The following is a 16,751-nucleotide window of genomic DNA, read 5'->3' on the forward strand; positions in this document are numbered from 1 at the left end:
GCCTACTGCTTCTAGTTCTGTGAGCTCTAGGAAAGAAGAAGTCCCACGGATGTTCTGAACTTTTGCTATTCTGCAGATTTATTGGAAACTTTCTAAATCTGTGGTCTCTCTCTCTTTCCTAGGATTGTTGATGATTGGTGTGATCATTGGAGCAAGAAAGATTGGGATAAATCCAGATAATGTTGCTACTCCTATAGCTGCAAGCCTTGGAGATTTGATTACTCTTAGTCTGCTGGCTGGAATTAGCAGTATTCTCTTCAGATATATAGGTACGTTAATGAAAAAATCTTAGGAACTCAGCAGCAAGTTCAATACATTACAAAAAAAGTTATTTTGGAATAGTTTTCTGTATCGGTGGGAGATGACTTGGAAGGCTGAGTACGGAGTGCAGTAATGGACAAGCTTCTGCATACTTACCTCAGTGAGTTTTAATGTTTTAATGACCTTTGTTCATTAATTAATAGGAATTAAAAGGCAAATTACCAATGCAGAAAAATTAAAGATCTTTGACTGGTAGAAGTAACAAATAACAAGCATCAACATTTTTGGATGCCGAATATCCTGGAAATTATCTAACCGTAATCCTAACCCTTAATAATAATAGGTTTCTGGGCCAATATAAGCTATATAAAAATAATATTTTGGCAGATTTAAATTGGCAGAGAAAAAAAACTTAAAGCATCTCCAAATTCCATCATCCCTTCAGTCCTTGTGGCAGGACACTTTATATATAACTAACCGATAACCTGGCCATTGCCCGGTTTTTTTTTCATTGGGGGGAAATGTCTGGACCAAACATAATTTCTAATGTTGGATTTTCCCCCTTACCAGAGAGAGCCCCTTGTGGAGTACTATGAATCTATTACCATGGTAACTCCACCGCCTTGTACACTAGAAACCAGTATGGCAGTATGGCACAACAGGCTGTATCTTAACAGAACACCCCCCCCCCCAAGGGTTGTTAGAGGTGCCCCACAGTATTTTTCTCCAGAGGGTAAGTCATCTGTGTACTAAGTTTGGTTGAAATTGCTCAAGGCATTCCAGAGTTCTCTCTCTCTCTTTCACACACACACACCATTCTTTCTTTATATGAAGCATGAATGTTTCATATTATGAAGCAGTACAGGCACAGGTAGATAGTTTTGAATGATCTAGAAAATATTTTGAAAGCTGGCTGAATTGTAGGCTTTGTACTTTATTTTCAATCTCTTTTTCCTTTTGAAGTGTATAACAATAGGAGAAATTACAATTTTAAAAATGAGAGCAGGTCACATGGCTACTTATGGATCAGTGGTAGGATTCAAATAATTTAACAACCGGTTCTCTGCCCTAATGACCAGCAGGGTAGGTCATGTTACTGGGTGGGCATGGCCAACTCAACATCACTCATGTTGATGGGCGCTTCACCTTAGCTGTTACAATGTAATAAGGGTTAACCAGAGAGGCAGTTTCTGTAAGCAGGGCAATAAAGATTAGGCTAGAAACAACACCAGGATGTTTTCTTCCTGCCTTCCTTATAGGATTAGCCCTGTAAAGTGGGGAAAAAACAAAATGAGATTTCTTCCAACAACCAGTTCTCCGAACTGCTTAGAAAGTTACTAACCGGTTCTCTCGAATAGGTGCGAACTGGCTGAATCCCACCACTGTTATGGATACTCTGGATGGATCTGTTCTTTCTTTCAAAGGCAGCAAACATGCCATGCATTATATTGTACTTCTAGTGCCACATTCATGCACTTCAGAACTCAGCTGATGTGTAATGAGATGTGACCCCAAAAAACACATCCATAAAACTCACTGGACAGGCCTATCTCATCAGTTGTTTTAAAAATGAATTTTGGAAACAATCTTGTTCACTACTTCAAGCAATTCCTGGAATACCTATTCTGCAAAATATTAAAATGCTGAAAGATACAAAGAGCTATGGTGTCCTGTATCTAATTATAGAAGAGAGATTTGAAAAATACGTAAATAATCTTGCTACCAAAACCAGAGTATTTAGGTTTCTCAAGTATTTCGCCACTCCACCTTCCCCTCATAAACCAGGTAGAGATATAGCACTTCCACCTGTTTCCTAAGCAGCAAGCTTCTGTCACCTTATATTGTATTTTATAGAATTATACCTTGCTTTCCGCCCCCGAGGAAGCTGAATTTCTTTTCTTTGAAATTGCTTGCTTTGCAATTAATGCAGTTTTGTGATTTCAGGCTTTAGGCTTTCACAATATCTTTTTCAGGAAAATGAAAAGCACATTTCAAGAATTCTTCTACTACATTGGCTGGAGATTGGGTTGCTACTAGCCCAGCTTTGGGCCAATTACAGAGAGCAGATGGAGAATCTTATAAGAAAGATAATTAGGGTATCAAAATAAACTACAAACAAACAAACAATCAAAAGATTGGCACTCTTCTGTTTGTTTCAAGGTGTTACTGAAGCTTCCTTCTTTCTGCTTCTGAATCTTGCTTGTTTTCTGCTGTCCCAGCATTCTTCTCTGTCTCCTTTACAAAGTCCTGCCTTTTTAAAGGTCATTGCGATGCTATATTATTTGATCATTTGAAAATGATCAAAGGGATACTAATTGATTAATTTATTGCAGGACATTTATGGGAAAGCAGGTTAAGATAGTAATAATTATTCTATTTATAGCTCAGATTCACTAGAGATAGGAGAGGGCAGACTAGGGCAGTTTAAGCAATGGAAGAAAATTGGGGGGTGGGGGGGTAGTTTCTTGCCATTGAGGACTATTCAACTATGGAATGTTCCATTGCAAAGGATGGAGGGATTCTTTGCTCGAAGTAATTTAGGGCAGTCCTTGTGTGAGAATAGAAGTTGAAATGCATTTTATTCTAGGCAGAATAGTTGGGTAATTTCAATACTACTATGGGATTTTTACAGGGGAAAGAATGAAGTTGGGTCAGATGGAATGAACTCACTTCAAAGAAAAAAAGGGACATGGTCAACTTAAATCTCAATCTCAGTCTGTAACCAGGAAAAAAAAATCCTACAAGAAATGGATTTCAGCTGCCATAATGATGTTTCACATGAGCTTTCTTCCCCCAAAGCTCTTGTACTTCAGCTCTCATAATCCTTATGGAAGTTGAAATCCAAAACAGCTGAAGGTACCATGATATGAAGGTCTAATTCCATGACAGTATATATAAATCTGTAATGAGATTTTATTGAAATAGAAGTTGACTTCTCTGGCTTCTATTATCATTTGAGTGAGATAACCTACCAGGTTTCCTCAAAAATAAGACAGCGTCTTATTTCTTTTGACACCCCCCAAAAAATAAGCACTTGATCTTATTTTGGGGAGGTCTTATTTTTGAGGTGAAGGGGGTGGCAAGCATGGTCACCTCATGGCTGCTGCTGTGTTGCAATATTTTCGGGGAGGGCTTATTTTCGGGGGAGGGCTTATTTTAGCGCATGCTGGGGTATGGTTGTCTGAAAGCTGCTGAGAAGTCAGTTTCAAAAAAACTCCGGCTTTGAACAGCAGCTGCCAACAAAACGTTAGAATAAAACTAGTATTATTACTTTAGTAAAACTGGTTTTACTGAAGTAATATACTGATATGTTTGTACATATAACAATCTGTTTGTAAAAAAAAAAGCATACATATATTAAATATATTTTTTAATGCTTGGTTGCTTTTCAGATCTTCTCTTTGGACTTGCCCCATTTTTTGACTCCAGTTCAAATAGTATGATGAATTAATTCATGGTTTAGTTAAGTAATCTATGGCATAATTAACTGAGACATAGCAAATAGGAATAGCACCATCTTTGATTTGCAAACAAGTATTTGCTGTCTTTCAGGCTTTCTGAATTTTTATGTATCTTTCTCATTGAGTGTTGTTAGAACTTGATGTAATTCTATTAACATATATGTCTAAGTGAATAAATAACACCAATGTTTGATGCATGTTTTACTTGTTTGATAAGCAAAATCTTTCAACATGTAATTTGTCTGTGTGGAAAAAAAATGCTCCTCTAGTTCAGTCAATTCAGTTAAAGTGTAACTGGCAAGATCAGTTTTATGAATACTTAATTAAAGAATCATGGGTGGTTTTAACAGTGATGTTCTCAGCAATGCATAATTCTCAGCTGAATAGAAACATTCAAAGATCTATGTTAAAAACAATCAATCTCCGTCCTCATTGGAAAAGACTCTGGAGTCCCACAGTTCAACAGTGATATATGTGTATGCTTGAAATAAGGGACAAAATTTACTTTTCAAGAGTGGCCATACGAAAACCTCCTCTAGAAATCTGTAAGCTTCTCTGGTTTTACCTAAAATCAATGTCCATGAATCCACCATCAGAAAAGCATTGGCTAAAAATGGGAATCCCAGAAAAGTAGCAATGTGTAAGCCATTGGTCTCTAAGGAGTCCCAGGTTTGCTCAAAAGCAAAGAGAGACATAGCTATGTCTCTGGATGATTGCTAGTGGAACTTTTCAGACCCTGAAAATATTGTGTGTGGCAGAAACTGCTTTTTACAGTAAGAGCCTCAGAGCAGGTAACATGGGTTGAGCTTTCTGCTTCAATTTGTCATCATTGAAGATAACCTGAATTCTGCTTTGTAACAGGGAATTCTACAAGAGTCTGACTCCATTTGCTCATCTAATTCACAAAATAAGTTGGGGTAACAGGACAGTTATCCCAAAACTAAGTCTATGAAAGAATGAAGAACAAACTCAATGCTTTGAAAGATTAAGGTTGAAGTTCAAATCTAAGTTCCATAGAATATTGTGGCAGTATCTATTTGTTGTCAATATTTTGATCTCTATGTCTCTACTTCAATTTTATGAGGTTTATGTGGGGCTGTAATTATATTTTTTCTTTACAAAGTAAAGACAAAACGTCACATAATTAAGAGTCGTAAGAGGCTAGGTCCTTTATCATGACATATTTTCTGCATAGATACAATAAAGAGCTTGTTTAATTACCCTTCAAAAACATATTTTATTAGGAATTTCTAATTTCCCACATTTAGGTAATTAAATTCCCTGTTTACAAACTCAATTTTCCTCGCTGCAACAGAAAGATGAATGACATCTTAATATATTTTAGGAGTTAATATACTTTAGGATGACATTTCCATAAACACATAGCACCTTTACTTTAATCCAATAAAGGTATTCATGCTAAACTCTCAGTAAAATAGACCTGAAGAACTACCTCCTATATAAATCTATGGATTTTGAATTAGTATTGACGCATTATTGCCATAACGACCTTGCTTGATGTAATTATTTATTAAGCTGGTGCTACAAAGCACAGTTACAGTATATTATATCTATGGTACCTTTTATATTTCTGAACTGTAAACCTTGAGATGAAAAATTAAAACATAAATATTTGAATTATTATATTTTTCAGGCACTTCTTTCCCAGTAGATGGGCATTCTTATTACTGATGTTTAACATTTTTCCTTCTTAGGTCCAATGTATTTTCTGGTTCTCTCTCATATTAGCTAGTTCTGTTATATTATAGCAGGTGATTGAAAAAGGATACCCATATCAAATACAGTTCTGAAGGCAAAAGGACTTGGGTGTCTATCGCTGCATCTCTGTTTTTAGTTGAAAACCATGGAATTGCTTTACCAAAATGAAGATGTGATTTAATCCCTCAGAATTGAAAATTCAGGTGTAAAGCTGGGATCTTCTTTTTTCCCCAGCAGATGTAACATACCTGTCCCCTATGGTCTGTACTATTTTCATTGTTTTGATTCCTTTGTGGATTGCTATTGCGCGGCAGAGTCCTCCCGTTGCCGAAGTCTTGAAGACTGGATGGCAGCCAATTATAATTGCAATGATCATCAGCAGGTAATCATCACTGGAGATAGAACTTTGCTCCATTGCTATGTGCTTACTGTGGAAAAGTCAGTATAATAATATAATCATCATCATCAGTTTTCTTAAAGTCTGGGTTTTTGTTGGGGATTGTCTCTTTCTGCATATCTGGAATATGTTAGTGAAATCTTTATTAATAAGCATCTGGATTTGAATCTTTAAGAAGCCAAAAATAGGTGAGTTTTTTTTACGGTATTTGAAATAAATAAAAGGAGAATCACTGAGAGTGATTCTTTCAGCAGTTTTTTCTAGCTTGAAATCGGTGTAGTAAAAATGTTCAAACTTTTAATTTTCCTCTGTATGTCTAATTATCTAATGTATTATTTACAAACATCAACTTCATAACATGGCTTTAGCTTCTAGAAAATAATGTTGAAGCTTTGAGTGGCGATGTTTCCCCCCAAATAAGTAAAACAGCTGGGTAACTTTGGGCTGGTCACTCACTCTTAACCCAAGACTGGAAAATAAAATTAAAATATAATAAAATAAAATATAAAATAAAATAAAAACCTGTCTATTGATCCATATTGGAACCAATATGGTAAATTATAATCCATCATCTCAGTGATGGGTTTCAATGTATTTTACTAGCGGTTCGCTTGTGCACTCTCGCGACACTTCTGTGCATGCACAGAAGCGTCCAGGTGGGTGGGCGGAGCCTCCCGCCGCCGCCACTACCGGTTCACCCGATCCAGAGCAAACTGGCAGAAACCCACCTCTTCATCATCTTTAATAAAGAAGTTTTCATCCTGCAATGTTTTCATTTGGGCTTATAATAATAAATAATAATAATTAGAGGGATAGCATTTTCCACTGACAATTGTTGAGAAACCTGAGACTGGGAGATGGTCCTGTGGTCATGTCGTAACTGCCTTTCCACTTGCCTGTGACTGACTGTTCTTGTTGGTTGAAACAGATAGAATTTAGATCTCATCAAACGGATATACTGACATCAAATTCTTTTCATATGCGGATCCTTTTTCTTTTAGTGCTCTCTTTCCTGGCAGCAAGATTAAAATTCTTGCTCTATTAGTAAAAACGTCTTAACTTCCTGACTTCAATAAGTTTGAATTCTTATTTGAGAATATGTTGCTAGTTTATGCTAATGATATAGTTGCATAAATGTCTGAATAAATGATAGTAGTTTGCATTTAGCCTACTGGTAAATTAGACTAATGGATAGATGTGTATGTTTTGAAACAGCTTAGGTGGAGTAATTTTGGACAAAACTGTAGCAAAACCAAACTTCGAAGGCATTGCTGTTTTCGTTCCAGTGATCAATGGTAAGATGATTTTTTTAAAAAAAAAATGCACATGAAATGTAATTAAATACAATTTCTGCTTTATTGTCTTCTGGGGTTCCAAGGTTTGATAGGAAAGATAAATAAACTCTGATTCTCTCACCTTATATTATTTAGCCTTTTTCACTCTGGGGATGTATTAGAGCACTCAGTAATTACAATTCCCCTCAGTTGAATAATTTAATGTATCTGCTTAAAAGGTGAGGGTTGTAATTCTGCAGCAGAATATCATATGATTTATTCAAATCATTCTAAATTCAAAACTCAGATGATAAAATATTACTGGGCAGGAGAATTGCATTGCTCTAAACCGTGCATGCTGGCTGGGGAATTCTAGGAGTGGATATCCACACATTTTAGTCCTGCCAATATGAAGCTCTATAAACAGACCACTGGCCTATGCCCCAAATACATTGATTTTTACTGGAATATTAAATCCAATAAAATGCTAGGTATATTCATAACACTTATGTAGGGGTCCAGGAAATCAACTTATTCACATAATGGGGCATGGAGTTTGTAAAGGATAAGTTGGCCCACATTGCATGCTGAGATTTAGGTGCCAGTTTAAGCTGCTTTGCAACCACCAAAATTGTTTAACAATTTGAAGAAAAGAATGAAACAAGGAGCTTGATCAGTCTAAACTCAGAGCAGGATTTGTGTCAAGAAAGCTCCACCAATACACAGTGGATATTGCACAACCATTTTGAGTCGTAAAAATGAACGGGAGAACCCACGTGTATAAATGTAAGATTCCATGGCATCAATTGAATAAAGGATGTGACTTTTCCAATTTGCCAACCTGAATTGCTTTGGAAATACAGTAACAGATTTGTCTTCTAAGTTTGCTTGGCATGGCTGGAGTCCATTTTCTCAGGGCCTTTCTCAGAGGAACAAAATGATTATAGTGTCCTAAGTTTATTTTTTTGAAGTGGATTAAAAATGCAAAAGCCTTTTGGCTGTGTTCATTTCTGAGAAATGGAATGAAAAGCAGGTATTGGAGCTGCAGCAAACAGGCTGTGCCAGATATGTCTACAGAAGAGGACTACTAATGCCAAAGTTATATGACAGCTCCTCACATCACCATGGGAAGGAAACCCTGGGAGCCTCTAAAATGCTGAGGATCATGCTGGGGAGGGGAGGGACATCCTGGAGTAAATCATGTTGTGAACAGTGTTTTTTCGTGTCACCGTTCCAGCTCCAACTCCAAGGCAAAGTCTATCAAAGTAAGATTTTATTAGAGAAGTCATATTGGCACATCTGGGGAAAACCTGAATCTGAAATCCCGCGCTTTTCCCAGCCCACATTAAAACTCACACCCTGTCCTGTCCAGTGACATTTACATCACATGGCCCAATCAATCCCCTTTCTCAGTTGCCGCCAAACTTCGTTCACTCCCCTCCAGGTGCCAGCAGCCCGACCTTGATCTCATATGAAAGAATGTTGTTATGATTTACTCCCTTCCTATTCTCCTGCTCCCACTGTGGCATCCCTGTAAAGTCTGACCAAAGATGGATCCAGGGCTGACATTGCATTTGAATTATGATTTTGGATTGGATCTGTTATATAAAGTATACATAGTGTGGGGAGAAAGGAGATATGAAACCTGCTGTACTAGCTGAGAAAAAAGGGGAGAAAACCCTTTTCTTCTGTCTCTGCATAAGGCATGGACAGATAATAGCAGTGGTGGGTTTCAAACTTTTTTAGAACCTCTTCTGTAGGTGTGGCCTACTTTGTGGGAGTGGCTTGCCAGCCATGTGACTGGGTGGGAGTGGTTTGCCAGCCATGTGACTGGGTGGAAGTGGCTTGCCAGTCATGTGACTGGGCATGGCCAACTTGTAAAACGTGGTGAAATTCACTTAACAATGCTCTTGCTTAGCAACCAAAATGTTGGCTCAGAAACACTGGCATTTAAAGTTGTCAAGTTACAAGACTCTTGCACCCCTAATCCTTTAGAACATAAACCCCAGGGGTGTTCAAACTTGACAGCTTTAAGACTTGTGGACTTCAATTCCCAAAATTCCTCCTCCAGTCATGTTGGCTCAGGAACTCTGGCATTGAAGTGTGCAAGTCTTAAAGCTGTCAGTTACAAGACCCTTACATCCCTACCCCTTTAGAAAAAAAACCCAGGGGTTTCAAACTTGACAGCTTTAAGACGTGTGGACTTCAATTCCCAGAATTCCTCCTCTCGCTCTTCATCTTGATGATGTGCGGACGGGCAGGGGGATGGAGCTGGAACCGGTTCTAAACGGCACTGTAGATTTGTGGAACCTCTTCTATAGAAGAGGTTAGAACTGGCAGGAACCCACCCCTGGATAATAGGTATATTAGTTCACACAAGAATTAGTTCTTCTTGAAAACCTGTCACAAGCTTAATTGCTGCAGAATGCTGATGTAAAAATATTAGCGCTGGGCCAATATTTGCTTCAATGTTTAAGTGTTTGTGAAGGCCAGGAAGTTAATGACTTGGAAGGAAGGAAGAGCAGAATTCTATATGGAATTTGGGCTGAGGTTTCTCTCTGGGGAAAAAAAATGAAAAGTAGAGAACAGACTCCCGGTGTCAGTATTTTGAGTGGTACAGATCTCAAACTTACCTCACCTACATTTGTCACAGAAAGTTTAAAAAAAAAAGTGGCATCTCCTCCACAAATTCCTTGCAAAGTTGTTTTAATCTCTTGGAAAGAAGCAGGAGTTACCCTGTGGTAAGATGAGAGGCCAATAAATTTGATAATAAATAAACATTTTAAAAAGCCCTGCCCATTTCTAAAGGCGGGGGGGGGGAACCTCTGAGTCTGCTGAATTTCCAATTTCGTCTTACATTGAAAATATATTGATTAGGGCCAAATATTGATTGCCACCAATACTAGATCAAATGCATCTCCTTTTCCATATCAACTAAGTTGCACTGAGGTTACTTCCAGGTAAGGCTTTTATTGTATAATCCCTCTACGTTATTTATTGAATTTTAAAGTGGGGCTCAAATGTTCTCGCTTTCTACTTTATATGTACGTGTGTGTGTACTTATCATAAAATCAATCGCCGGAAAAAACAATATAAACAGTATTATGGTATTTAAATGGTTTCACTAGGCGCTTCCTTCCAGGACAGGAATGAGTAAACTGAGTGGCCTCAGAATTATTTCTACCTTTAGTTACAAAATGTTAGTTACCAGCAGTAGCTCCATTTCCTGCCATAGTGTGGTAGGAATGCCCCCTCTCCCCCCCCAAAAAAAAATACAATGTAAGTTCCTAAAACAAGAACAGCTCATGAATCCTGCAAAAATCCAAGGTGGAAAAAAAAGAGAAAATTGTATTTCTTCAATTGGTAATTTTATTGATAATTCTATCTGTCAGATTTGTATCCTCAGCAAATCCCCACAAGGCCAGTCCTGGGCTATAAAATGTTAATTGTGGGCTATAAAGATCCAAATGTTGCCTTCCCTTGTAGTAGAACATCCCTCATGACTTATACCCATGTCTCCACGGCTTTGGGCAAGGCTTTTGGGTTTCTCTTATAGAGGGTTAACACTTGTGTTCTGTCCTCTGCAGGTGTTGGTGGCAATTTGGTGGCTATCCAGGCCAGTCGCATCTCCACGTTTCTCCATTTCTGGAGCATGCCTGGAGTCCTGCCACAGAAAATGAGGCAGCATTGGCCTAATCCATGTACCACCTTCTTCGCTTCAGGTAGGAGGTCATTGGCCCGTTGCTATTTGCATACCTGTGTTCTAGAATTATGCTAGTACTTTACTGGGAGTGATAGAGAAAACTACTCTTGTTTCCCACAATCAGAAGTCAATGAGAAAGGTTGCTCTCCATATAAGCCACAATGAATTGCTTTGCCTATGTTCCTGTGACTTGCATAATCTTCTTTACTATTCTCAAGATCATAGTTGTCCCAAAGGTGCTTTTTCCAAAAGGCAACTGGACTTTCTTGGGATTTTTTTCTCAAAAACATTTTGTTTCTCAAGTCAAGAAGCTTCTTCACTTTTAATTGATTGGTGGGGAATTCCCACCATTCATTAGAAGTGAAGAAGCTTCTTGGATGAGAAGTGAAACATTTTCAAAGAAAAAAAATTAGGAAGTCCGGCTCCCTTTTGAAAAAGCACCTTTGGGGCATCTTTCATAATCGTTTCATTGGGATGCCAATTTAGATCTATTGGCTATGGAGAAGACTCACTTCAGTTTGAGAAACACATGTTTCCAAACCAACCCAATACAATTCATCTCACCTGTATCAGTACTCTTACCATTGGAATGGAATTTCCAGATTGACTTCCATACAACATTGTTTAGATGAGGAATAAGGACAGCAGTAAAAGCAGTGGAAAATTGACAAAGAGAGATATATATGATAATGTTCAATATGTTCCAGTTAGGGCAAATATTTTTTAGAAGAAAAAAGAAAGAAAACTTAATTATCTCTTTGAATAGTGCTACAATCCTAGTCAGATTTAAGGGGCTTCAAAATGTATAAACTCTAGCTGCCATTTCTATATTTTTTTCAGTATTATGAATTTGTCACTTGCTAAATAAGCTGTAGCATCTAAAAGATACATTACCAAATTTAAATTTTGCAGTAATCTTCACTTGGACCTCTCTAGGGTTTGCCTTGTAGTGCTGAAATCAAAAACTGTACATAAGAATGTGTGTATGGATATGTTTCTATAGATGCTGAGCTTGTCAATCAGAAAGGTCGGCGCTTCAAATCCGTAGTGTCGCGTAAATGGAGTGAGCTCCCGTTACTTTGTCTCAGCTTCTGCCAACCTAGCAGTTTGAAAGCATGTAAAAATGCAAGTAGAAAATTAGGGACCACCTTTGGTGGGAAGGTAACAGTGTTCCGTGCACCTTCAGCATTTAGTCATGCCATCCTCATGACCATATGTCTTTGGACAGCACTGGTTCTTTGGCTTTGAAATGATGATGAGCACTGCCCCCAAGAGTGTGGAATGACTAGCACAAAAAGAACTCAGCTCTTTTTTGTGATCGTGTGTGATTGCGTCATCATAATTACAATCTTTATTCTTTTCTGCAGGTATCAATTCTAAATCGGCTCGAGTCCTCATGTTGCTAGTGATCCCAGGACACCTGGTGTTCCTCTATGCTATACATTTCTTTGAGGGGGGCCACACAGCCTTCACTTTCACTTTTGTGGCATTTTATCTGATAGCTGCTCTTCTGCAGGTAACCAGAAACTGACCTTTAGAATTTGGGATCTGGCTTTGGATAATTTATTTTTATCCATTAACATCACCCTAAAGTGTCTCTTTTCTGGGTGGAACACTTTGTCTACATTTCCCCCCAAGCCTTACCAGACAAATTAGACAGATACCATAACCTGATAAGCTATTTCTGCTTTACCATAAAGCTACATTAACATGAGTTTGCAAGCCTAAAGAGGAATTCTCCTATTTCTTTTAGAGACCAAGAAACTAGGGAATGTCCCTTGTGAGGCTCTTGCACTCACTGTCCAGCTGCAGACTATGCTATCTCTTACCTGACCATTCCCTAAGCAGCATCTCTTTGCCCTATTTCCCAACAGCTTTCCACATACTATAGCAGAACCTTTCCGGGTTTGCAGATCAGCTGGGTGGGGGAGCCATGGTATTGTGCGAGTTGCGGGCAAGCACATGCATACGCAGCTCCATTAGTGTGATCAGTAGGCATGCACACTCACCTGTCACTTCCGCAGCCCGGTTCTGAGTGGCTTAAGGCCCCGTCATGGGCCATTGCTTGGGGGATCCCAGCATTACAATAACCCAACTGACGAAATGACATAGATACATACTTTATTCCTCGTAAATGGGGGAAAGGAACGAGGAGGAGGAGATTTTGTCTCAGCTGTGGAATGTATGCACTTACATCAGAGGTGGATTGTTCCCAGTTTGGCCGAACCAGTAGTGGTGGTGGCGTGGGACTCCACCTACCTGCCCGGACGCTTCTGAGCATGCACAGAAGCATTGCACGCACATGCACTCGTGAGCATGAGCAAACGGGCAGTAAACCAGTTAGGAACCCACCACTGACTTGCAGCTATCCCAGCTGATGGAATATATGGCAGTTTTACGATATCATGACACATTGCATGCTGGTGACTGCTGCCCTTGTTTTGTTTCTCACCTGCAGGTGGGAATTCTGCTCTACATGGCTGACATCATTGTGCGACTGATGTGGAGAAAGGGTCTGGATCCTGACAATTATTCCATCCCCTACCTCACTGCCCTGGGAGATCTCCTAGGCACTGGCTTCCTGGCGGTTTGCTTCTACTTGCTTTGGTTGCTCAGTGGGTTGGAGCCAAAGCTAGGGAACTAAAGTTGTTTCAACCGTAGTGTCAACCCACCTGCAAATCTCTCATAATCTTCAACAACAGGGTAATGAAAAGAGGGCATCCGGGTTCCTAAACTGGAATAGGTTGCCTGTCTCTCCTCCCTTTGGCTCTCAACACTGCATAGCTGAAAGTTGAAAAGAGCTACAAATGACGTAGCATAATCATGTATCACAGCTTTTGAAGTGTCAGCAAGGAAAGGATTGTGAAGCACTCTGATCAGTTTTTCAACCACTCAAGGAATCTTGCCACAATGGCTTGGTTTGAACACTCTATTGATGCTACCAGAAAGCTAACCCCTGTTCGCAGTGGGGTTGAGCTTGTATCCTTGATGAGACCCCACATTGTCTCCATCACCCTTCAACAAAGGCATTTTGTTTTCTGACTGCTATGTGTTCCCAAAAAAAGAAAATTATGTCCAGGATTGTTTTCACTGAATCCCTAAATATATATAAAAAAAGAGAGACAAAGCATTACGGTCAAAATCCGCTTCATGACACCTCATGCATTATGGCAACCTGCTCAGCGAAAATTACTTTGCATTATTTTTTTTTAGTCTGTCCACTAATATTCAACTTGGGGAATGGGATATGTGTCTCTGTGTATATGTGTGTTTCTTGCACTTAAACAGGGATACATAATTGGGGGGGGGGGGGGGTGTTGACCTAAATATTGAAACTGTTTGTATCTAGGAATGAAAATTAAAAAAAATGTGTTTTGGGCAGAAATTTTTTAGAAGAAAGCAACAGTCAGTGATGGAAGGGCAATCAGCATCTGATCTTTCCTATTTCACTATGCTACTTTCCTGGCCAAAGATTCTTGCTGACTAGTGCAGAGAAATCTGAAAATAAGAACCAGCTTAAATCTAAAAGCCAAATTCTAAAGGCTTCCCTAGAGGTAGCCAGAGGAGGAAGTTTGGTGAATAAAGTTTGGTGTCTGTAATAGCTTCGTGATGGGAAGAACAGGCTTTCATGAATTCTGGGTCAGGGACAAAACCTTTTTGTGACCTCTTAGCTCTTCCAAAGGCAGGGGAATAAATTCATTTATTTTTGGCCCAGAGACCAGTGTCAGCTGAGTTTTTACTCAAAGGAATTTTTACAATGGAAAAAATGGGGGTTGAATTTCCCTAAGCCTCCAGCACAAGTGTCAGGCTTAATCAAATTTCCATCTTTTTTCCCCACTCTTCTTTTTTGTTTTGTTTAACATGTTCAAGTCAGATTATTGTTTTTACGGGGTCACGGAAATGTACACATGCAAAATAAAATATAAATAAGAGTTAGTACTTGGATGGCTTCATTATGTGGCCCAGGGCTAGTTATTAAGCTAATAATTTCTAAGATCCAGCAGGTAAGATGTGGGATAATGTATCAGCTTTATGAATTGTAAGAATTATATGAATCAGTCTGGTGTAGAAAACTGCATTGAGCATAGCTGAGAGAGCGATTCCTTTTTTAAAGAAGGGCATACATCCTCGGGGAACTCAAGATGACATCCATGCTATTCCTGCCTCCCACTTTTGTCACAACTACCCTGAGAAATAGATTGTGTGTGGGGAGTCCCAGAGTCACATAGCTATCTTTTATGTCTGAGGAAAACCTGAACCTCAGCCTGCCTATAACAAGAAAACATACAAGGGGAACTCTAAAATATATATTGGAAAACCTCACAAATGCTTCCTTATTTTATGATTTGAATAACTTTCACCAAAACATGAGATTCCTTCAATTTGCCGTCACTAAGTAAAACATTTCTAGAATGGTTATTATAGTATCGGAATAGAGGCTCAGTGGCTTAATGACACTGGAGAAGGTCTGTACTCCCTGCAGTTTGAGCCCTAGCATCATGTGACAGAGTGAGCTTCCGTCATTTGCCTCAGCTTCTGCCAACCTAGCTGTTGGAAAGCATCTTACATGTGAGTAGATAAATAGGTACCCATTCAGTGAGAAAAATAACAGCATTTATGCAGAAGAATGAATCCAGCTGGTGCCAGACCTTCCCCAATGTGACGCGTGAGGTGACTTTGGTGGAGACAGAAGTCCCAGATGTTGCTGCCGAATGTTATTGAGCCTTTCTAAATGTAGAGTTAGCTGTCCCCCACTCCAATCCAGTGTACTCTGAACGGAAAGGATTAGCACCGTTTGGCAGCCAAAGAACTACTATGTACTCACACTGCAGCTAATGTAACATCACCATAAATAACTAATAGGATCTGAATGAATATACTTTATGAAGGGGGGAAATGGAATGGTCAAACAATCTGTAAATTATTATATTCCAAGTGTACGTTGATTTTATTTTTGTTTAAGTAACATCATTTCTCTTCCCAAACAAACCTGGTTGTTGTAGTCTGAACCAAGATGTGGCTTCATAAGCTCTCTGCACTGCTCATACTTGAGAGCTTTTCCTACCTGAGGCTTTGGGACTATAGTTCCCAGAATCCCGAACCATGCACACATAGACCTTGATGGCACTTGGTTTTGAATTTATGGCAGCAGATGGCGGGGGGGGGGGACCTACAAAACTCCAGAATCCTTAATTGAGACATCATTTGTGTCTACCATAATTTATTTTGTGAACATTTAATTAAACTTCTCCAAATCACCTCCATAACAAAATATAAGGATGGATGGATGGATGAAACCCAAATAACATGGAATATACGTACATATATACATATATTGCGAGGTGGGAGTGAGGGAGATGATGGGGAAATGGGAGATAGATGGGCAGGAAAAAGTCTTCCTGTTTTTTTTATTGTAAAACCAGAATGATTTGGCTACAATTTGCATTTAATTATAAAGATAAATAAGCTGCCACTGCTATGGTCCACCCAGAAGATCACAGTTACAATTTATGTGATCTAGTTGCTTTGCAATTGTAGAGGTGATTTCCTAACTCAAAGAATTGTGTTTCTAGATAATAGACATTCCTACTTCCTTCACAGTGACTATTATTGCAGGGAGCAAAGTAGCTACTCAATGGTGCCCAACACATTTGTTCATCACTGCCATTCAAGTTTATTAATTCTACTTGGATTTTAAGTAGAATCTATGTATGTAAAGAAAGTGAACATTAAAATGAATGCTACCTTTTTAAAGTGCTGATTTTTGCTACCACTTTTAAAGGTAGGTGTTTATTATAAGGATTTATACACTGCTCACTCCTTTCCTGAATCCAAACTCTTCACCTTTTCAGTGAAAAGTGGTGTAAATAATTAGTGGGAGCATGTTTTTTTTTCACAAAAATCAGTCAATGTTCTGCCTATATCATGAATGGGCA

General features: G+C 38.8%; 1 protein-coding gene across 4 annotated transcripts in view; it reads left to right on the plus strand.

The window, feature by feature from the left end:
- The window catches only part of SLC41A3 (solute carrier family 41 member 3), a 31,707-nt gene extending 17,604 nt beyond the window's left edge, over positions 1–14,103 (plus strand). For all 4 annotated transcript variants that reach the window (XM_087708968.1, XM_087708965.1, XM_087708966.1 and 1 more), the window contains exons 5-10: positions 123–269; positions 5,679–5,823; positions 7,054–7,133; positions 10,700–10,834; positions 12,183–12,325; positions 13,268–14,103. In XM_087708968.1, coding sequence (XP_087565094.1) covers positions 123–269; positions 5,679–5,823; positions 7,054–7,133; positions 10,700–10,834; positions 12,183–12,325; positions 13,268–13,459 — 842 coding nt within the window. In that variant the 3' untranslated portion in view covers positions 13,460–14,103. The remainder of the gene's footprint in view (positions 1–122; positions 270–5,678; positions 5,824–7,053; positions 7,134–10,699; positions 10,835–12,182; positions 12,326–13,267) is intronic.
- Positions 14,104–16,751: the final 2,648 nt, after the last annotated feature.

Source organism: Thamnophis sirtalis, unplaced genomic scaffold (assembly GCF_051295495.1).
Source record: "Thamnophis sirtalis isolate CommonGarterSnake01/CBP01778 unplaced genomic scaffold, rThaSir2_p1.2 scaffold_3, whole genome shotgun sequence".
Taxonomy (NCBI): domain Eukaryota; kingdom Metazoa; phylum Chordata; class Lepidosauria; order Squamata; family Natricidae; genus Thamnophis; species Thamnophis sirtalis.